The 25334-nt window shown below is 52.0% G+C and overlaps 1 protein-coding gene across 5 annotated transcripts in view; it reads right to left on the reverse strand.

Moving 5' to 3' along the window:
- Positions 1-25334, reverse strand: part of SIPA1L3 (signal induced proliferation associated 1 like 3) — a 214824-nt gene that overhangs the window by 78901 nt on the left and 110589 nt on the right. For all 5 annotated transcript variants that reach the window (XR_012509042.1, XM_074369753.1, XM_074369754.1 and 2 more), the window contains exons 3-6: positions 10938-12747; positions 9489-9619; positions 1634-1822; positions 589-763 (exon numbers count right to left, since the gene is read on the reverse strand). Coding sequence is in view for 4 of the 5 variants with exons in the window: in XM_074369753.1 (XP_074225854.1) it covers positions 589-763; positions 1634-1822; positions 9489-9619; positions 10938-12438 (1996 nt within the window). In the remaining variant the exon portion in view is untranslated. The remainder of the gene's footprint in view (positions 1-588; positions 764-1633; positions 1823-9488; positions 9620-10937; positions 12748-25334) is intronic.

Raw genomic sequence — 25334 nt, forward strand, 5'->3', positions numbered from 1 at the left:
CATTTTCTAGTTACATCTGCCTTCTCCCTGGAGAGGTAACCGCTACCCTGAACACTGCGTCTGTCACTGCCTGGTTTTCCTTTAGTTTCACTGTATGAGAACAAATCTCCATACAATATATTGTTGAGTGTGCTTTTAAAATAATTGCTGTGTGAAAGGCGTGATTCATTCAGCACCCGCTCCTTGGAGACCCACTGTCCATGCTCAGCATCCAGCCCGTGGCGCTCCTCCAGGCTGCCCGCCACAGGGCACTGTGCCGTGGGACCTGCCATGGCTCTGCCCACGTGCTGGGCCCCATGCCGGACACTCAGGACGTTTCCCGGTGAGCACGGGCAGGTGACCTCGGAGGATATGTCTGGGAGGGCGGGTGCTGAGACCCAGAGTGGGTGAATCTCCAGCTTTACTAGCATATGCTGCTCCGTTCTCCAAAGTGGCTACACTCCCTGTACTCCCACCAGCGGAGTCCTCAAGCTCCCGCTGTCCCATGTCCTGGCCCGGGTGTGACCAGGCCTCTTGACCTCTGCCCACAAGATGAGAGCGCAGTTGGGGCTCCCGTGACCTGACCGGCTGCACCGCGAGGCCACTTACTCTTGACATCCAGCTGCGCTGCGTACTTGGTGAAGCCCTTCAGGCAGACCTTCTCCCCAATCAGGGAGAGGAACTCCTCGAAGGCCGGGCCGGCCTCCTCGTTGTTGTACATCTCCTCCTCCGAGCTCTGGCCGGCCTTGCAGTACAGGATGCCCACTTTGTGTTTCCGGCAGAGCTGCAGGGGCGAGAGCGGCTTTGTGGAGCAGGCCAGGCAGAGACGGCGGAGGGAATGGAACAAAGGGGGCTTTCTCGGGCGCAGGGCCCGGGGAGCTGCTGGGGTCCCTCAGGAATTCAGTACCACAGCCAGAGGGAGGAAACAGGTGTAGGGGCAACTGTCCGTCTGTCCCAACTGTCCCTCTCCCTCCCTGCCATTCCAGAGGTACCACAAAGTACCCATGCCACTGTTCTCGCGCTTTCCACACAAAGCGGAGGGCGGCCGGCCATCCACTCTCTCGAGTGAAAGAGACTGTCACCTTGGCCAGCTTCCTGCAAGAGGTGGACTGGAACTGGCTAAGGTCCCGCAAGAGGAAATTCTGGAGGGCTCTGTATAGTCCATGTTGTCTTTTACAGGATGGGCCCCTGGTAAGTGTTTATTTTGTGTATCCCTGATTCCTGTGGTCATTGGTGATTAGACCACGGACAGTCATTTGATCTAAGCACGGGCCAGTCAGAGGGGCTCCGGGACCGAGAGTCAGCTAGCTGGGGTCTGCGTGTGGCTGTAACCCTAACACCAAGTCGAGCTGTGGGAGGGCGAGAGAAGCGGAGGGAGGCAGTATGCAGAGAGGGAGAGGTAACACACACTCACACACACACGAACCTGGGGGCTGTCTCATGCCTAGACTATCTCCCTGCTGGGACCCAGTCCCATTCCTGCTCTTGGCACCCCAGAATTTGATAGTAGATCCTTGCTTTTACTGAAACTAGCTTGCGTGGGTTTCTGTTCTCTGGAGAAAAAAAAAAAGTGCCCAAGACAGAAGGAGCTGCTGGAAGGGGGCTGTAGGCGGCTGGCCCAGTGCCCCTTGCCCCCACCTGGCCCCCAGCTCACCCCTTGTTCGTCGAGCTTCAGCAGCTGCTCCGTCACCTTGGGCGTGCTGAGAGCCAGCCGAAGGCAGTGGATGTTAAGCTCGGGGATGACGTACTCCAGGGCGTCCTTCAGGGGCAGGCCCCGCCCGGTCCCGTGCTTCGTGGCCGTGGGTGTGGCGTCCTCCAGGATGGAGCCCCGCAGGGTGATGAGCTGTTCGAGGGAGAGAAGGAAGGTGAAGAGGCTCCCAGGACCCAGGAAGGGATCAGAACACAAGAGGCTGTCCTGCTCTCAAAGTGACATGTGTGATGGTCAGTAGCTGGGGGTTCTCGGGCTGGAAAGCACCGGGTCTGGATCAGGACTTGAACTTGCTGCCTCCTGGTTGTGTGAGCTCGACCACGTGACTTGCTATCCCCAGCCTCAGCTTCGTCTTTTGTGAAATGGGTACAGTGACATTATCACAGCCCCCAAGGAGTGATGGGAGGACTAAACGAGACAGGGGATGGAACAGCCTTCTTTGTTCAACAAATACTGACTGAGTGCCTCCTAAGTGCAGTGAGTAAAACAAAGACCCCCGTCCTCCTGGAGCTGACACGCAGGTGGGGAGATGAGTCTGTCAGGTAATAAGAGGTAGAATGAATAAAACAGGCCCCATGAGGTGGGCACTCAAACACACATGTTTACTGTCATATCATAATAATATTACATGTATACTAATTACCATAAGTTCTTATGTAGAATACGGGCCTGTCTCGGACATCGGGTACCATCATGGATCTTGATTTGTGGCACTGGTTTTCAACCTGGTTTTCTGACAAAATCACCACTGGTGATTCTGATTTGGTTGGTCTGTGGTGAGGCCCTGGCATGTATGTCTGTATACGTACACTTACATATTTGTATACGTATATATTTACACACACACCCCCATTATACACTCTTCTTCTCTCCCCACTCCCCACCTCGTCGCCCTTTTAATACTACGCAGATGATCCTGATGTGCAGCCAGGGATGGAAACCTTTAGTCAAGCCAGTCACAGCCATCTCATTCCCCTTTCCCAGATGTTGCTTTCCAAGTTTACCCACAGCAGCCACATGACTAATTCCAGGCAACGAGATGTGAGGGGAATCCAGCTTGGGAGGACATCTAGGGGCAGATTTTCTTCCCTGGTCAAAGGAAAGCCCCTTTCCACCTGCCCGTTTTTTTCTAAGGACATTGGTGTGAGGGTGAGATGTTTGGAGCTGTGGCAGCATCTCGTGATCATAAGGAGAGACAACAAGAGCAACAAATCTCACAGAAGTCAATCCTCACAGCTGCCTACCTCCAGACTTCTTGTTAGATAAATAAAATAACCTCGTATTTGTTTTAGCTATAATTAGTCAGGTTTTCTGTTACTTTGCAGACAAAGCAATTTCTGACTGATCCATGTTAATAACAAAGTCACATTTACGAAGACATAGTTCACTGTGCTGTATTTCAGACAGTAAGTTCTCAAACTATATGTACAGGTCTGCTCAGGGGAGATTTTACTATCTCCATTTTACAGACAAGAAAACTGAAGCTCCGAGAGGTCATGTGCCTTATGCGAGATCACCACAGCTAAGTGGCTGAACCAAGATTCCAACCCAGGTCTGACTTCTCCAAAGCTATGATTTTTCTCTTTGACATTTTTTTAAAACTGTGAAATATAATCCACATACAGAAAAGTACACGACACATAAGGACAGTTCAAGGAATTATCAGAGTGACCACCTAGGTAATCACCACCCAGCTGAAGAAATACAGTTATTTCCAGCCTCCAGAAACACTTTTGTGCCCCTTGCCACCTCCACCAAAGGCAATGCTGTCCTGACTTTTAACACCATAATTTATTTCCGCCTGTTTCTGAGCTTCGTGCCTTTTGTGTTCTTTTATATCTGGCTTCTTTCTCGTAACACTATGGATATGAGATTCGACCATGCTGCTGCAGGAGGCTGACGTTTTTTACCATGATGGATCAAATCCATTCTACTGTGGATAAGCACGGAAACTGTTTCCAGTGTTTGACAACTGTGAACAGTGCTGTTAGGAACATTCATGGAAGCACCTCTCGGAGCACACCAACACATTTCCTTCTGGGTTTATACCTAGGAGAGAAACTGCTGAATCGCCAGGCATGTTCATCTTCCGTTTTACTGAACTGCCAAATAGTTTTCCAAGCGGCTGTACCAATTAACGCCCTGCTAGCCCTGTCTGAGAGCCCCACTGCTTTCCGTCCTCAGTCCCACTGGCTCACTCTTTCATCCACGAGGTGCTGCAGGCACCAGGCTCTGCCACGCTCCGGGCAAGGCCCTGTGGCTCCAGCATCACAGGGAGATGGCACAGCAGGGTGTCTGGGCAGGACCAGGGAAAAGACTCCCTCCACGGGATTGTTGGAAGTACCCAAAATGCACTCGGGGCTACGGTTTAAAGACGAAGCAGGATCAGTGTTAACTGGAAAAACATGCTCACCCTAAGTCAAAACACAGGAGACGGCAAAAGTAACGCGTCATGACACTGCCTCTAAGCACACAGCCCACCCTTGCCAAACAGGACCTGGGCAAGAGGCACGGGTGGAAGGAATGAAATGATCTCATGGTTGGGTGTTCCCAGTTCTGGCCTTGGTAACTAATAAACAAACCCATCTCTTTTATCACAAGTAGGGTAGTCTTGAAACATCATGAAAAGCAAGGATATCGGATATTGTTTTGCCCTGCCAATTTGGGTGGCCGTGGGATTATGGATTTTGATTAATGCACCAACAGGATCGGCGTCTTTGTATCCCGCTGACACTGCCCCACAGCGCCCTCTGCTGGGGCAAAGGGACAGCGTGGACCAGAAATCCTCATTCTCTTCCACACTGGGGACAGGTGGCCTACCATCACTTTTTTGGCTTGACTTGACCAAAGACTTGACCAAAAGCCATTACTTGAAAAGCTCCCAGCTTTCCCTTCCCTGCTAGGGATAATAAGTAGGGCACCGCTACCCTCCACCTGGTCCCGTCCACTGTCATGTCCTACGTGGACTGGGACAGCAGCCTTCTCCTGGTCTCCCCGCGCCTACCCCAACCCTACCCTACTCCAGTCCATTCTTTTCCTAGCAGCATGGGTCAGATCATATCTCTCTTCTGCACAGAACTGGCTGACAGCTTTCCATCTCTCTCCCAATAAAATCTAGACTCACTGCTCAGCCTGCAAGACCCTGTGTGCTCTGACCTTTGATGACCCGCATCATGTCACTGAGCCGAGAAAGGGCCTCCAGGCCAATGTCAGCAGGGAGGTTCCCATTTACACAGGTTGCTCTCCACCGGCTCCTGACTCAGATGCACCCCTGTCTTTCCCTGCGCTGGGTGTGGGGTGCACTCCCCCCAAAGAGCTCTTCCTGGGAGGTCACTTAGGAGTCAGTGTGTCTTGGTTCGAATCCCAGCTCTATTTCATCTCTAGCTGTGTGACCCTGGGCAAGTTGCTTAACTTCTCTGTGCTTGATCCTCGTTTATGACATGGTGGGGGGTAACAGTGCCTGCTGCGAACGGTTGCAAAGACTCGGTAAAATAATCCACGTAGTGTCTATTACCACTGTGCCTGGTACACAGGGAGAGCCCAATGTGTGTGAGCCACTGTTACAGGCACACATGTGTCAGATGTATTTATACACAGCCATATATGTAGTTAAGAATTTTAAAAAATCTTAACCTTGACTAAGAAGCTACTTTTTTTCCCACTTAACAGTATGCTTTAGAGATTATATGACACAATTAGAGGTACCTATTGAACATAAATGAAGTTCCAAATGAGATTCACTATTACACTTGCTTTTTTCACTTAACACAAGATTCTCCCTTTTCTACTTTGTACACTTACATACTGTTTAAATTCTTAAGTGACTTAGTTTTTCAATTAAAAAAAATTCGAACCTCTAATCCTAACAAAACTAAGGCTGTCAGAAAGTCATGTTTGGGATCAAAGGGAACCCACTGTCCCTGGCTAGTTGGCGTCCCCTATGTCCTAGAAGAGACAGTCTCAGCAAGGGGCTGAGGACAGAGCAGCCCTGGTCTGGGGCTCATTTAGGCATGTGGTGCTGAAGCCCAGCTCCAAGTCTGTTCCCGCCCCGGCGGGAAGCTCAGCGCTGCCAACGCTCACATCCCATCTGCTGGGAGATGTGGGCCCATGACTGTCTGCTTGGCGGCTGGGGGCGGCCATCTGGGGTGGGCCAGCCGGCTGGCTTGGAAAACAGCCTGGGGCCTCGTTCTAGCCCCCATGCTATGGTTTATGGGAGCTTGAGAAATGTGCATGTGGCCAGAAGGACAGAACTCTGTCCGTGAACTCAACCCTCGCTTGCCAGCACGGCTCTCTGACCTCTCAGGAGAGAGTGACGGCCACAACATCAGTGTCATCACAGTATCTGCCACTCCGAGCACTCACTACCCTGCACTTATCACCTCATGTGTGCCAGTTCGGGAGAACCTTCCCACTTTCCCAGTAGATAGGGGACAAACAGCACAAGCCTATTTTACAAAGAAACTGAGGTGCCTAGTGGTAAAGCCACTTGCCAAATGTCATATGGCTATTGAGCAGCAGAGCCAGACCGAACCCCAGGCTGTCTGTTCCCAGAGCCAGAATTCCAACTCAACCCAACAGGTGAGTGCTTAAGAGCATGGGCTGGGGACCCAGGAAGTCCGGGTCCACATCCTGGCCCTGCCCCTGGAGGACCCTGACAAGTGATGATCTCCCTAGGCCTCAAAGTCCTCATCTGTAGAATGGGGATGATAATGGGACCCACATCATGGGACAATTGAGAGGATTCAAAGGGTCCGTGCATGTAAAACTTAGAACAGGGCCTGGCACGAATGCGTGCTAGAAGTGTCAGCTCTTCTTACTACTGTCATTACTGCTTGTGAGCCATGGGACCTCTGCTCTGCCTCCACGGCAGGAAGGGCCTTAGGAAGGCCCTCCCTCCAGCCAGATGATGAGGCCTCAGGCCTGAGTGCCCCACAGGCAGCACTGCAAGGGGTTGGGCCCAGGACTGAGTATGTGTGTGGCCTGCATGTGTGTGAGGGTAGAGAAAGACCTGCTTGTGGCTGTGAACCTCACAGTGGGCCACAATTCACAGGGCTGACTGGAGTGTGACAAGGGGAGAGTAGACTGAGACCCCTCTCAAAGGCTAACCTCACTGGGCTGGCCCCAAGTGCCAGGCCCAGCAAGGCTTACTTTTTATGGGCAACCTCCCCACGGCCACACCACGGTCCTGGGAGACTGGGATTCCCGTGGGGAAAACTGAGCCTCTGAGGGAAGCCACATGCCCAAGGTTTCATAGCTGTTGAGTGGCTGTGCCAGGCATGGTCCTGCCTCGGGACCTTTGCGCTGGCTATTCCCACACCCTGGGACATCCTTCCAGATGTTCACATGGCTCCTTCTCTCATCTCCTTCAGGTCTTTTACTCCAATGTTCTCTTCTCAGTGACACCTCCCTTGACCATCCTGTCTGAAAATCTTACCACCCCCACACTTACCTCTCTTCTTTGCTTTACTTTCCACTTGGCCATCATGTACCGTGTTGTACAATTTACTAAGGTATCTGCGTACTGTCTGCCTCCCCCATGAGAATGCAGTTCCAGGAGCATCTTTCCTGCCTTATTCACTACTGTTCTCTCAGTGCCCAGCACAGGGCTGGCCGGTGGTGGTGCTGAGTGAATCTCTGTGGCGTGGATGAATGCCAGAACTGTGCCCTTGGGCTGCGAAGGCCCCATGCCCAGCCTGGGGTGGGTCAGAGCTAGTTTTGTGGGTGCTGGGGGTGCGAAGTGGACGGAAGCAGTCACAAGCCAGGAATGGCACCAAGTCAGTCTCAAACCTACTGAATAGGAATCACAGCAAAAATGTTACCCCCTGACCCAGCATCTCCACACCAGTCTCACAATGCTCAGTATGTACAACGTAGTCTGGTATTAAAAGAAAAATTCATTCTAAATATTCTGTTTCCGTTAAAAAAAGGAAAAACCCAGTAACATAAAACACTGGCACTAAGTTGAGTTCGTAACTCATGAATGGGTCTGATGGACAGTCCGAGCTGAGTCAGTGGAACCCCAGAGGCGGCCAGGCAGTGGCTGGAGTGGAGGCCAACACCTTGCACTTACTCGGGGTGCTCTAGGCAGGTCCTTTACCCTCTCTGTGCCTGCTTCATCATCTGTGAATGAGGAGAGCAGTGCCATCATCGTAGAACTGTCACGACATTTAAGTGAGCGAATATACAGAACAGGCACAGGAAACGCCTGACACACAGCATTAAGCAAACCAGCTGCAACATCACTTGTTAGTATATGACTGCCATTGTCATTTCACCTGGCAGCTGTCACCTCACAGCCTGCCCTGGTGCTCATCTGGCCAGAGCGGCGAGGAGAGGGAGGAGGGCGCTGGGGAGACAAGGGGCCAGTGACCACCTGTGGTCTGGGGCACCAAGTTTCGGGGGCTGCCTCCCTGAGGCAGCCACAGAGCCTCTGTGTCATCCCGCTCCCTCTCAGCGGGAAGGCCTGCATGAGGGGATGGGGCTGCGGCCCTTGGTGCAGCATCTGCCGGTCTGGATGAGGTCCAGGCTTGGCTGGCCCCATATCCAAAATCCCTGGCAACAGCTGCCTGCCCTGCTGGGTTCCTGTGTCTGCGCAAAGGCCAGGCCCAAGGGGGATGGGGCAACGCAGGGCTGAGGGAGATGTATCTTGGGGGCCTGTCCAGCTGATGACTGCCCCTTTCTGGAAGGGTCTTCGTTTTGGGTCTTTGGAAGTCTCCATCATTGCTGCTGGCTGAGCTCCCCTCCTTTTGCTAGGAACTGCCTCACCACCACCTCCAGGTGGCTCTGACAGAACTGTCAATCACAGTGCCCTGCCCAGCTGCCGGACCCAGGGTAGAGCACATGACCTAGATCTAGCCAGTTTCCTCTGTCATCCCTGATGACTAGCCCAGGGTGTGGGCTTGTGATCCAAGCAGAGCCAATCAGAGTCCTTCCCAGAGATTGAGGAGGTAAGAGTCTAGTGGAGAAAGTATAAAGACGGAGAAGATCTGAGCAGCCAGTCTCTATTTTCCCATGACACAGAGAGAGCATATTGGTGGCAGAATAGTGTGACATTAACAATGCAAAAAAAAGCAGCAGAGCCAGCTGATCAAGAGCGATAAGGAGGCAGAGTTCTGGTGACGTCATTTCAGTGCCTGGGTCCAGCTATGCCTGAAGCTATCCCTACCCCTGGATTTGCAGTTACGTGAACCAAGGAATTCTATTTCTCGCTTAAACCAGACAGAAGTAGATTTCCGCCACTTACAAGTTAGAGTCATTTTCGAGCAGGGTGCCCCCAACAGGCCTTGTTCCCTAGCCACACTGACATTCATTCCAGGGGAAGACGTCTCCCCAAGTCAGAAGGAAAGAATTAGTGCAGGGAGTGTTCTGAGCTGATCAATATCAACAGCAGTGCCTGCTGCTGAGATTCCCCAATTCCTGCCCTGCCCGAGACTTGTTGCCTTAATTCTCCTTACTGTTCTGCAGGACCCCTCAGGATCCTGAAAGAAGCCCCTACATCTCTCCCTTTATTTCTTATGCTAACCCTACTTAATCTTTTGCAAATGAAAGACTCTTGGGCTCTGCAGTCAGGCACACTGGATTCCAATCCTGGCCTGGCCACTTACTCACTGATGTCTTTGAGTCTTAGTATTCTCTTCTGCAAAATGGGGGGACTCACAGGATTGCTCTCTTGAGGTTGTTGGAAGGCTTATAAGAGTTGAAGCAGGGGAAGCACTTGTCCACAGAACCTGGCAAGTATAAGGGCTTACAGATGCAAGTGGCTCTTATTTACATAATAATAATGGAAGTGATGGGGACCTACCTCACGGGTCCGAAAGATGATCCTGTACTGGTACTGAGGCCCATGGTCCTTGTGGTCCTCCAGCTTCTCCCGCTTGATGCTCACGGCCACGGGCCCCAGCTTCTCGTCCACACCAAAGTAATTGGCATGCTCTGAGAGGGAAGAGCAGGGAAGTTCAGAGTCAGCTCTCCAGGAAGGAGGGGTGATGTCCCATGGCTGGCCTGCTGAGGGGACAGCTGGGGAAGGCTCTGGTGCAACTCGTGGGGTCCTGGTCACACAAACCTCATGCGTGGTCATGGCCACACTCAGTGGAGAGGTCAGAAGAGGTAAAGCCCACCTCACTACACCACCTCTGCCAGTCACAGACGAAGTTTCCTGAGTCTCAGTGCTCTCATCTGGGACATGGGAAGCCCTCATGCAACCCACAATTCACAGAGCTGATGTGAGGGTGAAATGAAGGGAAAAATAAAAAACGCTTAATGCAGCGCATACCATGTAATAAAAGTAGCCTTATTGTGGTTATCCCACATTTGCAGGTGTTCATCAGCTTAGTTGCCAATTAGCCTGTGAAGTGGCTAGATTCTAGTCTAGAGAGCCTCCTGCCTGGCTGAAGTCCAGACTCTCGACTCATTAGGTGTATGGCCCAAGTCACTTGGTAACATTCTCATCAGTACAATGGGATCAGGAAGGAGGGACCCAGCTCTCAGCCCTGTTGTGAGGATTAAATAGGTTAATACGCATGGAGCACTTAGCACAGAGCCGGGCACACAGTAAGGACATGGCTATTACTACCCCCAGGGCATGATGTTTGTCACAGAAAAGGACCATAACTCAAGTCCCTAAGCATCACCCTTGTCTAACCATGTTTCTAGAGCCATAGGAAACTTAAACACTGTTTTTTCCCTTTGGTGACAGAGTCTTTAACAAGTCACAGAGGAAGTCTCTTCTCTCCCCAAAATGACAGCTGTCTCTCCTTCAAAAAAAAAAATAAATACTGCTGTCTTATAATCGTTCCAGGCAAACAGTTCTTCCTGATGGATAACCCAAGTTATCTCCTGCTTGTGGTGGATGCCCACCAGCAGTCTGTCTCGACTTCAGTTAATGAAGTCACCATCTACCCACTGCCAGAAATTCCTTCCCATCCCAGTGCTCTGAATAGTTAAATGATGCTTCCTATTCTCAGGAGATGCTGTTGGGACTCAAAGGCTTATCTAAGACTCAAATAATGTGTGTTAATTACTGGCCCCAATCAGAACAGCACCTGCAGTGGGGTAAACAATCTCCCCAGCTTGTCAGGGAACAGATACCAGTTCATTCCTGAAACAGGTGCAGGGGCTGTTTGTTTTGTTTTGTTTTGTTTTCCACCACTGCGTACCCGGTACTTGCTGCCGGGGCAGGGCCTGGCACAGAGGGAATGAATGAGCAGTGAGTCTCAGAGACACGCTGGGGCCCGCCCGCGCCCCACATCACCTTTGCCCACGAAGTAATCCTGGTAGTAGCGGGCGCCCAGGTCCACGTGCTCGATGCTGTACTGCCGCGGGCGACTCTGCGTTCTCTGCTGCTCCTTGGGCACCTCCAGCACCGAGATGCTGGCGTTGGTGCGGTAGGCGCTCAGGGCTGGCTCCGGCGGGCGGCCCTCGCCCGGGGAGCCCGTGGCCGCCCGGGAAAAGCTCACGTTGCGCTCGCACTCGCCGCCGATCTCGTTGCGGAAGTGCGGGCAGCTGAGCAGCAGGTCATTGCTGTTGTCGTCGCCGAGGTCCTGCTCCAGGTTCTCCTTGCAGTTCAAGTCCTCCGTGCTGGTGAAGGCGGGGTCCAGGCCGCCGAGGCCGTGCGCCCGCGACGCCGTGAGGGAGGCCATGGCAGAGGCGGCCGAGGCCCCTGTGGTCGTGTTCCGCCGCTGGGCCGTGGACGCCCGGTTGGCGGCCGCCTCATTGAGGTCGAACAGCATGCTCTGCACGTCGAAGTGGGCGAAGCTCTTCTGGCAGACCCACGGCCTGCTGGCCTCCGGGGGGCTCCGGCCGTCCTCAGCCTCCCCTGGGCACCGAGCCGCTTCGCCCTCCGCTTTGCTGCTCCGCAGCTTCCGGAAGATGGACGAGTCCACCGTGTCCCCGCCGCCCAGGCCCCGCACCGGCTTCTTCCGGGCCTTCTCCTTCTCCTTCACCGGCTGCAGTGGCAGAAGGCCGTCCTTTGCGGGCTGCCCGTTGCGGGCGTCCCCCTTGGCTCCGCTGCCGCCCCCAGCGAGGTGTGGGCCAGGATCAGGCCGCAGGAGCTCGGAGAGGTTTTGGGCGCCCCGGGCCTCGGGCTGCTCGTTGCGGAACTCATTGAGGATGTCGAAGAAGCTCTGCTCGGGCACGCCCTGCACGTCGATGGAGGACGTGCTCCCGTACTCGCGGAACAGGGGCAGTGCCCCGGTGTGCCGGGCCCCGCGGGGCTCTGCTGCGTCCTCCATATCGCACTCGCTGAGGGTGATCTCGCTGCTGCTGCGGTGCCGCAGCGGGAGGAAAGCCCTTCCGGGGGACCGGGGCCACCCGTCTTGGAATTCCACATCTTTCGACCTCCTCCTGGAGAGTCGGTGGAAGGCTTTGGACCCTGAGGAAGTGGGTGTGCCGGTGGGGGGCTGTCCGTTCTGAATGTTCCTCACTGAATGGGCCACTTTTGTGGCTTTTGGGCCGTCTGTGTCCTGTGAGGGGCTGGGGTTGCTCTGCTCTCTCAGGGCCTCCCGCTTGGGCGGCCAGTCGGCCACTCTTGCGCGCACACCCATCTTGGGCACCGCGGGGGTGGTGGGACTGGGGCGGGTTGTGGCATTGGCGGGGCTCTCGCCCACAGGTTGGGGCATGCTGCCGTTCTGGACCCAGAATCCCATGGGAGTGAAGTCCCCTGTGTGCGGCCCAGGGAGGACATCGGCGGCCCTGGCCCCACAGCTGGCTGCCAGGTCCACACCATCGCTGGGAATGGGCCGATAGGTGGTCATAGTCCACGGGTGCTGGAGTGCTACTGGCCCCTGTTAAGCCGAAGACTAACTTTATGGGGTCCCCTGTCCCTCAGCCATTGTTCAGGGCCACCAGTCCCAGGATGAAGGATGCTGGTCCCTGAAGCCTGACGGGAAGGTTGTGAGACTGTGAAGTCCAGTTCTCCACCATCGCTGTGGAAAACTGAGCCAGGACAACCTCGCGAGGCAGGCGCTGTCCCGCGGGCTCCAGACTGAGTGGCTCAGCAGGACAGAGCAAGCAGCAGATGTGCGCCAAGGCCAGCAGGCTGCAGGGGTGCCTTCCCCGCCATGCTGAAAAGGGAGAAAAGGCAAAGGTGAGATGTGACATTACTGCTCCCAGAGAATGACCTTTTTTGGGTATTTTTTTGGACAGTTTTACTCATTGAAAAAAAAACAAACCTTTTTATTATGGAAATTTGCAAACATACCCAAAAGCAGAAATTTTCAAACATACCCAAAACCCATCAGTTTCAACACCACCGACTATTTGCCATTCTTGTTTCATCTGTCTCCCCACTCCTCTGCTTTGTTTCTGACAGAATATTTTAGAATAAATCCCAGAGATCAGGCCATTTCACCTATAAATACTTTAGCCTGTATCTTGAGCAGATAAGGCCTTCAAAAAAAAAAAAAAAACCCACAATACTTTTCTCATACCCACATAGTTAAATAAGAATTCTTTAATGTCATGTGTTACCTCGTCTGAATACATTTCCCCCCTGTTGTCTCAAAGGTGTCTTTTTAAGAGTTGTTTTGTTCAAATCAGGATCCAAGTTAAGACCTGTATTCTGCTTAAGTCTTCTCTACTCTACAGCCCCTCCTCCTCCCATTTTGACGCTATTTACTTGTGGAAGGAAAGGGTCACTTGTCCTGTGGAGCTTCCCACTTTTGAGGACCTGGCTGACTTTTCCCTGTGGTGTCAATGAACATGTTCCTCTGCCCCTATGAGTCCTGTCTACTGGTGGCTGTACGCAGAGGCTGCACTGTTGTCTACCTGACCAGCCACCCTGCCAGAAAGGAAGCAAAAACATTGGAGGAATCACCATGAGCACTGGTGGACTTGGGGGAGGGAATGTCTCCAGAAATCTACGTGATTAATAGATACTATGAGGGCTGAGAGATCAGCTCCTGTCACTACTTTGCTGAGATGTCCCCAGTGGCTTCTTATTGCAGTAGAATAAAATCTTAATTCCCTCTGCTGGCCTACGAGCCGCACAGGACTGGCCAGTCTCCCTGATGCCTCTCCCCAGCCCGGACTAAGATCCTATCACACTGGCCTTCTTCTCTGTTCGTCTGACATATGAAGCCCCATCTGGGATATGTGGGTGTCCCTCCTCGGTTCTTCACCAGGCTGGTTCCCTCGCCTGATGCCCACTCTTCAGGGAAACCTTCCCGAACCACTCCAAGTCCTATCTCCTCAAAGCCTTTCTCTGACACACACTCTGCTTTCTTCTTTTTCCTTAGCAGTTAACCACTAACTGAAATTAGTTTCTTCATCATCTATTTACTATCTCCATCACTAAACAATATTCCAGAATGGCAGGGGGGTCTGTGTTGTTCAATGACGTAGCCCCCAGCCCCAGGAATAGTGTCCAGGATACTTGCTCACTATTTAGTGTACGAATGAGTGAACAGACAGCCCATTCCTAACCTGATGTGTAAGCAATCCTGACGTGCAGACCTCTGGGGAGGGGAGGTCATTCTGCCCAGCAACGTACTCTGCAAGGTCCTTTCCCTTTGTCTCTACCTTGAGCTTCTGGAAGATGAAACCCTTGGCGGGGAAGGAAGAGGAAAGTGGATCATGGCCTGTGGCAGAACCTGTCCCACCAGCTGTGCCCCTTTCTCCTGCCAACAGAGCAGATTCTGTTCAGGGCAGTGGAGTGCTGGGCTGGGCTAGGCTGGGCTGGGCGTCTGACTCAAGATGACCAACAACTTTTCTTCCCCTTGGATGGTGGAGCTGGACATGGTCATTGTGGTCAGTGACTGTTGGTGCTTTCTGAGTGAGGAGTGGACACGTCCTGTGTGTGAGTGTGTGTGTACGTGTATGCACATTTCATATCTTGTGCCCACAGGTATGAAGTTAGCTGGCAGAGAGGGACCGAGGTGAAGCATGAAGAAGATTCATGGAGCCAAACAGAGAGGGGGGCCTACAGCCTCAGAGAAAATGAGAACCAGGTGAGGGGAGAAGTGGGGGTGGGGAGCAATAGCACACCCTCTTCCTGGTTCCCCATCAGCACAGGAGCACAGAAATATTCCTGAAGACACTGCGGGGAAGGGGTGGAGAAGGGGCAGAAAGTTGCAAGTCCCCAGGGCTGGGGTGGTTAAGGGAGACAGGCCTGGGGCCAGGTGAGGCTGCTTCTGAAAAGCGCACTGGGCCTCAGCTCCTGCAACCGAGCCCTGCAGGAATGGGGACGCCTAGTGATGGGATCTTTCAAGAGGAACCAGAAATCCAGAGTTATATGCAACATCTCCCAATTTGAGAAACAAAACAGCTAAAACAACAGCAAACTAACACGCAGAGATGATTTCTAAGAGGATTTTCAAGAAACTGCTCAGAGCGGTTGCCTCTGGGGAGAGAAACTGGGTGTCTTTCCCCTCCACTCCCAGCCCCCCTCCCCTGCTTCATTTTTCCCCCTTGGTACTTATGTATAAACTCACTTATTTCTCTGATTTTTTTCCTGGCTTCCCACCCAATAAGAATGTGAGCTACTGTATATTCCCAGAATGTATGTTTCTGAAGAGGAGGGAGCTTTATCTGGTATTGCATACCACTGGCTCCTGTTTGCGTTACTTGCCCGTATTTCTAGTCAACAGATAAATACCTCTTAACAACATTACCAACAAACACCACAGTGAGGGTCAACAAAGGATGTGGGCCAGACTGCGGCCAGGGCTGCTGATCTGCGACCTTTGGTGACCAGCGTACAGCTTCAGCTTCACCAGAGATGAGGGCCTGAGGGGCCCTGGATCTGAGGCCAGGCTGGGGTATCCAGGCTGGCTGAGGGCGCTTGACAGCCCAGCTGTATCCTTGGGTCAGCCTGGCAGAGTTCGGAGGATTAGACCTTTCAGGCCACGTTTGGGCTGGTTGGGAAAAGTGCTGGCCCTGACGTGACCCTGACTTATGCAAACACCTTGGACAGATGGACTTCGCTGATGGCATTTTGTTTCTAGCTCAGTCAGAAACCCCCAATTCGTTTTGCTGCCTTCTGTGAAAACACACAGATGTTCGGGAGGCCCCGGTCTCTTTGCACAAATCCCTTCCCTGAGCAGGTGCAGCCAAGTCTACCCGTGACGCTCACAGACTGAGGGTGTGACACCCACAGCCTCTCTGGGATTCAGGGACTGGCACACACTGGTCCCTTTCCAGCTGTCTCTGTAGAGCTCTGATCTTCCTGATGGGGAACCCCTGTTAGGAGAGCCAGCCTGCCTGGGTTCAGACACTGGTGTGCCACGGACTGGTTTCTGAAACTGTGACTCAATTTCAATCTGTAAAATGGGGATAATACCATCTCCCTCACGGTCAGTGCTGTTATCACCATTCCTTCGTGTATCTTTGGCAGGAGTTCTCCCTACTCGCCCCAGTTACAGAAGCACAGCAGGGGACCTCAGCTGAGAGCATGAAAGACTGGAGGGTGTCCTGCAGTGGTTGGGGATGTCGACCTGTCTTTTCCTGCAGTGTGACTTGCTAGGCATGCTTGGGTTCCTTCCTTCCAGTGTTCTTGACTCCTGCCTGCTTGCTACAATTGCTCCTCTGGCCTCCTGTTGATTCTGTAAGCCACTGATGAATCTGCTTCCATCCAAGGCTGTCAAGCATGGCTCTGCTGCTGGCATTTGAGGACCCTGACTAATACTCGGTGCTGTGTGCAAGGAAGGCAGCTGGGGATGGTGGATGGGAACAAGCAGGGCCCAGGCAGCAGCACCATGAGAAAGAAGCAAGTGGCAGTGGGAGGGGAAGGTGGGATGCATTCCTGGCTGCAAGGAACAATACCATCCAGTGGTGTCTCGGGCAATGAAGACCTTTCATTCTCTCATGTGACAAGGAGGCCAGATACCAAGCCCCACGATTGGTACCGTGGAATGACATCAAGCATTTTCTCTTTCTCCCCCACCTGCCTTCCCTCACTGTGCTGCTGGCTTACATCTTTGGCGTGTGGCCTCACGGTCCCAGCTGGCAGCCACAGCCGTGCATCTCACTGAACCATCGGCAAGGGTTAAAGAAAGGGATGATGTAAGAGTGTTCTTCTTAGAGATCTGACCCTAATCAGGAAGGAGGGTATTTGCCAGAACATTTACCCTACCTCCACAGACTTTCTTTTATGTCTCACTGGCCAGGTGTTGTCACTTATGGCCACTCCATTTGCCAGAGAAGATGGTTAAGCCAGAAGCTGTGACCATCCTGATTGCCCTTGGGCCACTGAGGACTTATCCCCGGGGCTGGCCACACTGGTTCCCTGAAAACATCAGGGTCTGTTATAAGAGCAGGCAACTAATGGTGTATCTGTGTAAATGCTCCAAGACTGTCATTTGTGAAGCTGCGGGACTCTGAGCTGAGAGGATGCTCTCTTATCAGCTTCCAAAGCCTGGAAGCTAGACTAGCGGACAAATAGGTAAGCACCATGGCCCAGTGTCCTGGCTCTGAAGAGCCCTGCTGTCTGGGGCCACAATGTCTGCCGGAACCTCACAGGGCAGAGAAGGAGGGAAAAGCACGGGCCTTCCATCGGGAGACACTTCTAGTTTGCTTCCCCAGCCGCCATGACTGCTTCTTCCAACAACAGCCCAGATTTCCCTCTGAGAACCTGCCCTCTCTGACTCCCATCCAATGGGCTAGTCAGGAGCAAATCACATGACCCAACCAGAACCAGGGACCCAGTGATGTCTTCGCTAGGAGTGCTGGAGCTGAAGACTGCTTTTCCCTCTTACCCCGAGTTGGAGAGGATGTGAAGGATGGAATCATCGTAGGCATTCTGTGACCATGAGGGGTGAACTGTCTGTAAAAGGGGCTGAGAGTTAGAGACAGTCTGGGGGCTGTTGTCATCATTTGAGTCTCTGCATTAAGCCTGGACCTGAAGCCAACCTGATTCCACTGCCTACCACTGGACATTTTTGTTACATGACAAAACAACATCTGTAACAACAGCTACCATGCATATGACACTTCTGTGGCCCAGGCCCTTGTCTACAGCAGCTGACATTTATTATCTCTCTTAACGCTCACAGCAATTCCATGAGGTAGGTATCATCATTATCTCCACTTTACACATAAAGAAACTGAGGAATGAAGTAATGTGTCCAAGACCATATGATTATGAGGTCATAGAGTTGGGACTGACCCCAGCTGCTTCATTCCTGAAGTCAGGCAGTCCTGAGTTCAAGCACCAGCCCTCCCAGTGATCATGGACAGTCTTCATGTTCTCATTTTCCTCATGGTGACACACAGTAAAATATCTCTAGATCCAACTGCTCTTCTGAGTTTCAAACTTAGGTATTCCCCTGCTTACGTGACATCACCATGTATATATCTCACAGGCATTGCACACTGAACATTCCCAGCCTGAACTCTTGATCTCTCCCTATCCACAAAACTTGCTCCTTCTCGGGATAGTCAGGATGGGCTGAGCTATGCTGCACTAACAAAGATTCCAAGTGCTCAGAGGCTTACACAACAGAAGTTTGCTTCTTGTTCATACTGCATGTCCATCATGGATTGGCCAAGGGCCCCACTCGTGCCAGCTTCGCTGCCAGTTGAGGAAGCAGCCTTTCACCTGAGACCCCACACATCTCAGGGGAGAGACATGGTTGAACCATGCGATGGCCCTGAAAGTTCCTGCTCAGGTATGACATGTGTCACTTCTGCTCACATTTCATTCACCAAATCAGGTCATACATCCAAGAGATGTCAACAGGATGGTACACCAGAATATTTGTCAGAGCAGGAATGCAACTGGTCATCTGCTTCTTCTCACTGAAAGGCACTTACTTCCATGCAAGGGCTCAAACTGGAAACATCAATGTCATGTTTCATGCTTCCTCTCCCTCACTCTACATGTCCAATCCACCACTCCACGTCCTGTTGACTCTCCCCATAGCAGATCTGAGTCCATCCTTCTCTCCCACCAGCCCTCTGGTCTGAGCCACCATGCTTCACAGATTCACTACACCACAGCCTCACTGGTGCCTCTGCTTCTGTTCCCCTCTCTCGTAAAGGCCCTTTACCACACAGCAAGCAGACTGATCTTAGGATAAAATTCAAAACCATCCTCTCAGTCCTCCAGGCTCACTCCCCTTCCCTCTGCTCTTGGAGCGCAGGCCACAAGGTCCCTCTTTCAGTTTCCCTCACACCCATCCTCCCTGCTGCCTCAGGACCTTTGCATATGCCATTCCTGCTCCCCTTCTGTTACCCAGGTAATTCTTTCTCAAGACTCGAGATAAATGCCACTTTCTCCACATGAATTTCCCTTCTCAACAACCTAGTCAATCCCCTACCCTGAGCTCTCTGCATTTCTCTTTGGTGGTACCTGCATCAATATGTGCAAGCAATTTACCATGGAATTGATGGTCTGCTGTTTGTGAGGCAATGAGTGATGCCTCACTGCCTGTATCCCTAGCACAGGCCTGACACACTGGAGGCCATTAATAAAATGTCTGCTAAATAAATGAATGGATGGATCACAACCTCATTCTGGACCAGGGAGCACTGTCTCCGCTGGGGTCTGTGACCTGAGGGTAGGAAGGACGTGTGTGGTGCCCAAGTGTGTCTGCCACTGGGAAGAAGCTGAAAGCAATGTGCAGAGTAGGTGTGTGTGTGTGTGTGTGTGTGTGTGTGTGTGTGTGTGTGTGTGTGTGTGTGTGTGTACACTGCCCTGTCACAGGCCTTTGGATGAGAGGGGGCAGGCAGGTATCTAGGGTCTCCTTAGAGACACAGCCTTCTGTGTCCAGGGCCGCCCTGAGCTACTCCAGGTGTTTCTCCTTCATGGAAACATGATCTACTCATTGCGATGGGGGCTCAGTGGGACCCCAGAGCTCTGGGTAGCTCAGGGTTGTGGCACCAAGTCTAAGGGCTCCTCTCAGAGGCCCACGGTGGGGGTGACGGCTCCCCAGAAACGCACTGGCAATTCAGCAGTTTCCAGGCACATATGTGTCATTCATCTGTCCAGTAAAAGCTAGTTAGTCCTTAAAACTCATTCATTCACTCACTCACCCATACAACAGACACCCACCACATTCTTAGAAATCGTTCAGTCCAAAAAACTCATTCAGTCCCAAAAGTACTAAAAGCTTATTCACTTACTCAACATTAACCAGGCATGTAGAACTCATTCATTCATTCCACCAACACTAAGCACTCACAATCCATTCAATTATTCAATAAATTTCTTAACGCATCTACTATGCACTCCTGTTGCAGGTGCTGAAGATACAGCCCTGAGCGGGACAGACCACGCCCAGGCTCTTAAGAACTTACTTCCGGTAGAAGGAAGCCAGAGAAATAAGTAAACAGAGACAGAAAACAAGGGCACTTCAAAGGGTAGTCAGCCAGAGGAAGAAAATGCAGTGCTGTGACAGGGTGGGGCTGAGGCTACCTGAGATGGGAGGAGGTGGGGAGGGCTCAGAGAAGGGGTGCCCCTGACTGGGGTCTGCATTGAAGAGGGGGTGCCTGCCAAGCCCAGGTGCGCTGATGAGCGCGGCTGACGTGCTCGGGCAGGAAAGCTGGGCGTGGCCAGCGGACGGGGCCTCTGGGGTTGTCCGGGGTTCTCCCCCCGCTGCCCAGGAGAGGCACCAGGGGAGCTCGGGAAAAATACAGGTGTTCACACCCCACCCCCAGAGAGTCTGAATCAGCTGGCCTGGGCCTGAGTGTCTTTTAAAAGCTCTGCAGCTGATTCTAATATGCAGCTGGGGCTGAGGACAGAAAACAGAGAGCAAAGGGAGGAGGCCCCGACACTGAGCCTTGAGAGGCTGGAAATGCCAGAGGACGTGAGCATGCCCACCAGAGGCAGGAGAGTGGCTGTGACAGAGGCCCTGGAGGGGAGTCTGGGGAGGGCCACGTGGTCCCCAGGGTTGGATGCGGCTGAGAGGGTCACCTTTGGTGACAATGATTGGTCCGAAGCGCACTGGTGACCACTGCAGGGGGATTTCAGGGGACTGCTGCTCCAGGGAGCCTTGTCCACGCCTCTCAGCCCCTAGTGCTGCTGTCCTACCATGACTTCTCCGCCACCCACTCTGCACCCCGGGCTCCCAGGGGTCTGGTTTGCATACTCTTGACTACAAGAGTTATTAGTCCACTGGACTTTAAAGCCTCTGAGTATCTTTTGTGCTCCTTAGACCTTGAACAGCTCCAAGTCTGTGGTGGACTGGGGTCCAACATATGTGTTCTTGCTGCGTGGGTCATGGAGAGCGGAGGGTGGTGATGTTTAAAACAGTAAGGCTAACTCCTTATGAGTTCTCTCCATGTGCCAGGGGCAGGGCCGCACATGTTGGGTGTATTAATGTGTGTGTTATAAGAGCTTTATAAAGCCGGGATTTCTAGCACGTCCATTCCACAGATCAGGCAAAGGTAACATGGCCAAGTCACAAGGCTGGTAGGTGGAGCGGCTGTGACTCCAACCCCGACAGTCTGGCTCCCACACCTTCACCACTACGCTCTAAGTAAGAGACGAGGCAGGTCTAATGAATGTGTTGTGTGAATACACAAATGATGCAAGTTATCTTCAAAGTCAATTCATGAGGACAAAACTCTAGAAAGTCAGCAACAGCTCAGCAGATTTTAGGTAAAGAATTTGTTTTCTGTCCCACTTCCTTGTATCTTTCCCCACTTTATTGGAAATTTGAGCATACACAGGACCACTTTAGAGCTCCCCCAGGAAGCAAGATGGATGGAAATCTCAGAAATCTCATTAGAAAGTATCATCGCTGAGTCTCTGCTCCATCAGCCTAAAAAACAGTGAGCAGGGCCTTGACCATGGCCATAAACTACTATGATCTGTTCTGAACTCTCAACAATTCTGACACCAAATGTGTGGGTTATCTATACCAAGCAATTCTTCAATTGGGTGTCCTACAGTTTAATTCAATCATGACACCAACTACCCCACAGACTCCACAGGTAAAGGCTCAGTCCCAAAAGACTGTCCCCACTTCAGACCTCAATTGCAAGTGGTGAGTCCCCAGGTTACCCACACTTCTGCCTGACTTGGCTATAAATCAGAAGTTCCCACGACCCACTCCTCAAGTTCAACAGTTTGCTATAACAGCTCACAGAATTCAAGGAAACACATGACTTACTATTACTGGTTTATTATGAAGGATACGAATGAACAGCCAGAAGAGATATACAGGACCAGGTCCAGAAGGGTCCCAAGTACGGAAGCTTCTGTTCCTGTGGAGGTGCAGTGCGTCACCCTCCCAGCACGTGGATGTGCTCACCAACCTAGAAGCTCTCCAAACCCTGCTGTTTATGGTATCATGAAGGTCCCTTTATGAAGGCACGGTTGATCAAATCACTGGTTATTGGTGATTAACTCAACCTGCAGCCCCTCTTCCCTTCCCAGAGGTCAGAGGGGTGGGGCTCAAAAGTTCCAACCCTCTGATCATGTGGTTGGTTCCTCTGGCAACCAGCGCCCCTCCAGAAGCTATTTAGGGGTCCACCAAGAGTCATCTCTAGCATAAACTCAGGTACGGTTGAAAGGAGCTTATTTTGAATAACAAAAGACAGTATCAACCATATCTCTCAGGAAATTCCAAGGGTTTTAGGAAGCTCTTGCGCTGGGAACCTGGATGAAAACCAAAATATTTTTCTTATTATACCACAACATCGTGCTGTGAGAACCTGCACTTTCATATTTAATGTCAAAGAACACAACGGATGGGTGTTTCTAACTTAAACCTTCCCGGGCATCCAGGAGGGGTCCACATTCCTACCCAGGAGTCGAGGGCAGCTGTGTACAGCTTCCACACTCAAACTGGCCAGGCTCCCACACAGGCCAGAACTCTGGAGCAGTCTGTCCTGTTTCTAAGAATGTAAATCGGTATAATTTTTTTCCCTTGGGGGAACTGGAAGAATGAATTGGAATTAACACACTGAAATTTGAGGTGTGCATATTGTTTTAGTTGAATCCAGCAATTTCCCTTCTAGGAATCTGTGCCTCAGATACTCACCCCAGTGCACACTGAGAGACGGACGGCGCCCACGCTTGCCGCACTGCTGTGACCGGAAGAGCTGGGGACAGCATAGATGCCCGATCTGGGAGCCTCGATTCCAGGGCAGGTACGGCCACCGTAATAAAGCGTGAGGCAGCTGTGTCACCATGCAGATTGCCCAGCTGGCACCCAGGGAACGTGCAGAGCTCACACCGACTGAGTGCTTATGTGTAGCAGGCACAATGCTTTCCACACACTCACCCACTGCATCCTCATGACAAGCCCGTGAGGGAGGGCTGACTGAGGGACCGTACTCAGTTCAAAGCCCATGCAACCGAGTCCAGAGAGGCTGAGTAACTTGCCTTGGGTTGCTCAGCTACAGAGCAGGGCACTGGGATTTGAAGCCGGGCGATCTGGCTTCCTAGCTCATACTCTCATTCCATGCTGCCACTTGAGAAGGGAAAGCGGCCAGCTGTGGGATAGTTTGTATTGCATGACCCCATTTGGTTTAAATAAAGGGGGGCAGATTTTGTTAGTGTGAGTGTGTACATAAATTCTATAAAATGTACAAGAAATGGTCTAGGAAGACATCCATCAAACTGCTAACAGTGGTTACTTCTAAGGAGTAAAGTGGGATGCAGACAAAGGAAAACTTAAAAAAACAAAAACAAAAACACAACTCCTCCATGTCTGTGTATGAATTTTCACAAGCATGTAAGTTCCAGGTCCTCTTCCGGACCCCTGTGAGGCCCTGCCTGGGATCTAAACCCTGGAGAGAAGCCCTGTCAACAGGTTTTCCGTGTCTTCTTCCAGACCTTTCTCTGTAAATCTACAAGGAAATGCTCACAACTGCAGAGGGGAGGGGCGCCTCAGGCTAGGGGAAGTGGGGTGTGGGGGAAGGCTGGGGACCGAGCGAAAGACCTGCCGCACCGCCCCCTGGGTTGAGCACCAGTCCCCACACCAACCTTGCCCCTAGGGCCATGGAGGACGAAAAATACGCGTCTTTCCAAGCGGAGATTCCTCTGCGGCCTGGCAAGATGCTCACACCCAGACCCACGGATGGAAGGGGCATCCCACCTCATGCTCACGTGCTCCTCAGCAAAACGGAAGCCGTACTTTTATCCCAAATGCCTAAACTGCAGTAAATGCTTATATAGAAAGATAATTTTTTTAAAAAATAAAAGGGTTAATATCTTCATAGTTGCTTTTCTTACTTATTACCAGATCTTGGAGATGTTTCCTGATAGGATAGCTATAGCACAGTGGTTAAAAGCAAAGACCACTTGGTTTAATTCCCACCTCTGCCACTTAGTTAGACCTTGGGCAGGTGACTTAGCCTCCTTACACCTCAGTTTTCCCATCTGTAAAATGGAGATAATGAGGCTTAACTCTTAGGGATGTTATGAGTGAACGAACGTAGAGACTTAGAATATCCCTGGCACAAAGTGACATGTAAGTATTAGCTATAATCATTTTTACTTATGCTGTAGTAGTAGCAGTAGTAGCAGTAATAGCAGCAGCAGCAGTAGTAGTAGTAGTAATAATAATAATGATGATAATAATAATAATAATAATAATAATAATAATAATAATAATAATAATAATAATAATAATAATAATAATAAAACCTTAAGCAAACAAAAAGGACGAAACATGGCCTGGGAATGAACCCTGGTTCTTCTGGGCTCAGGAGCCAGGCAGCCTGTGGTGGGCCACCTTGAACAAGAGGAGGGGTCAGCCCCTCCTTCCTGGTGGCCCCAGAGCCAGGGCCAGGGGAAGTACCCACTTTCGAGTCCCTGTGGGGTCGGGTGGGTTAGGCAAGGGTGTCACTACCTCCTGTGAAGCACATGTGGAGTGAGCATCTTGTTCCAATTCTGGGCAGTCCCACTCAGTTCAAATGAGACTTTGAACTTCAAAATTAAAAAAGGATACTTCCTGGAGCATGGCACAGGCGCCAGGCCCACCCAGGAGCTGCAGCCATGCTTGGGGAGTAAGGATAAAGTGGCAGAGTGGGGCTGGGGGCCTCTGTGGTCAGGGGACCCCCTTCTAGGGAGACCTAATCAGGGGCACAACCACGGCTCCAGGCAGCCAGGCAGCCAGGCAGCCAGACAGCCCTTGAGGATCTCCTGGCTCTAGCCAGGCCCAGAGTCAAGCCACATGTGCTGGCGTGGCCGTGCCATTTATTTCGATACTGAAGGTTTTCAGTAAATGGCTGCAGCCTTGAACCCAGAGTGTTCCCACCATCACTGTGTGGGGCAGCACTGGGCCCCACCAGGGCTTCAAAGATCCAGCTTCTGAGTCTACTGTCACAGCTGCTGCTGTCCAGGTCAGACGGGTGGTTAAACATTTAGTACGTCCCCCTATAGGGCTCACTCCCGTGGCTGGGCCAAGCTGCCTTTAGAAGATGGTGTCCTGTCAGCATGGAGCCTGACTTGCTAACTAATCCCAGCTAATTGCCACTGAAACCTGCTAAGATCACATCTGTTGGGCCTGGAGATTAAATCAATATTTGACAGTCTTGATTAAACAGAGCCAGGGAATCCTTGTCAAAGAACATCTGCTAAAGCCCTGTTCTTTCCATCCTGCTCTTGGGGGTCCAGGCCGGAGGCGTCTCGGGTGCTGCTTGTCCTCACCTGAGGACAGCCCCGGGGTGGGGTGAGGGGGGCAGTGGAGCCCGTGAGGAAAACCGTGGCCAAGAAGGCTCCCGTGGTGGAGGGGAGGTGGGGAGCAGGACACACAGAGCT

Source organism: Camelus bactrianus, chromosome 9, assembly GCF_048773025.1.
Source record: "Camelus bactrianus isolate YW-2024 breed Bactrian camel chromosome 9, ASM4877302v1, whole genome shotgun sequence".
NCBI lineage: Eukaryota > Metazoa > Chordata > Mammalia > Artiodactyla > Camelidae > Camelus > Camelus bactrianus.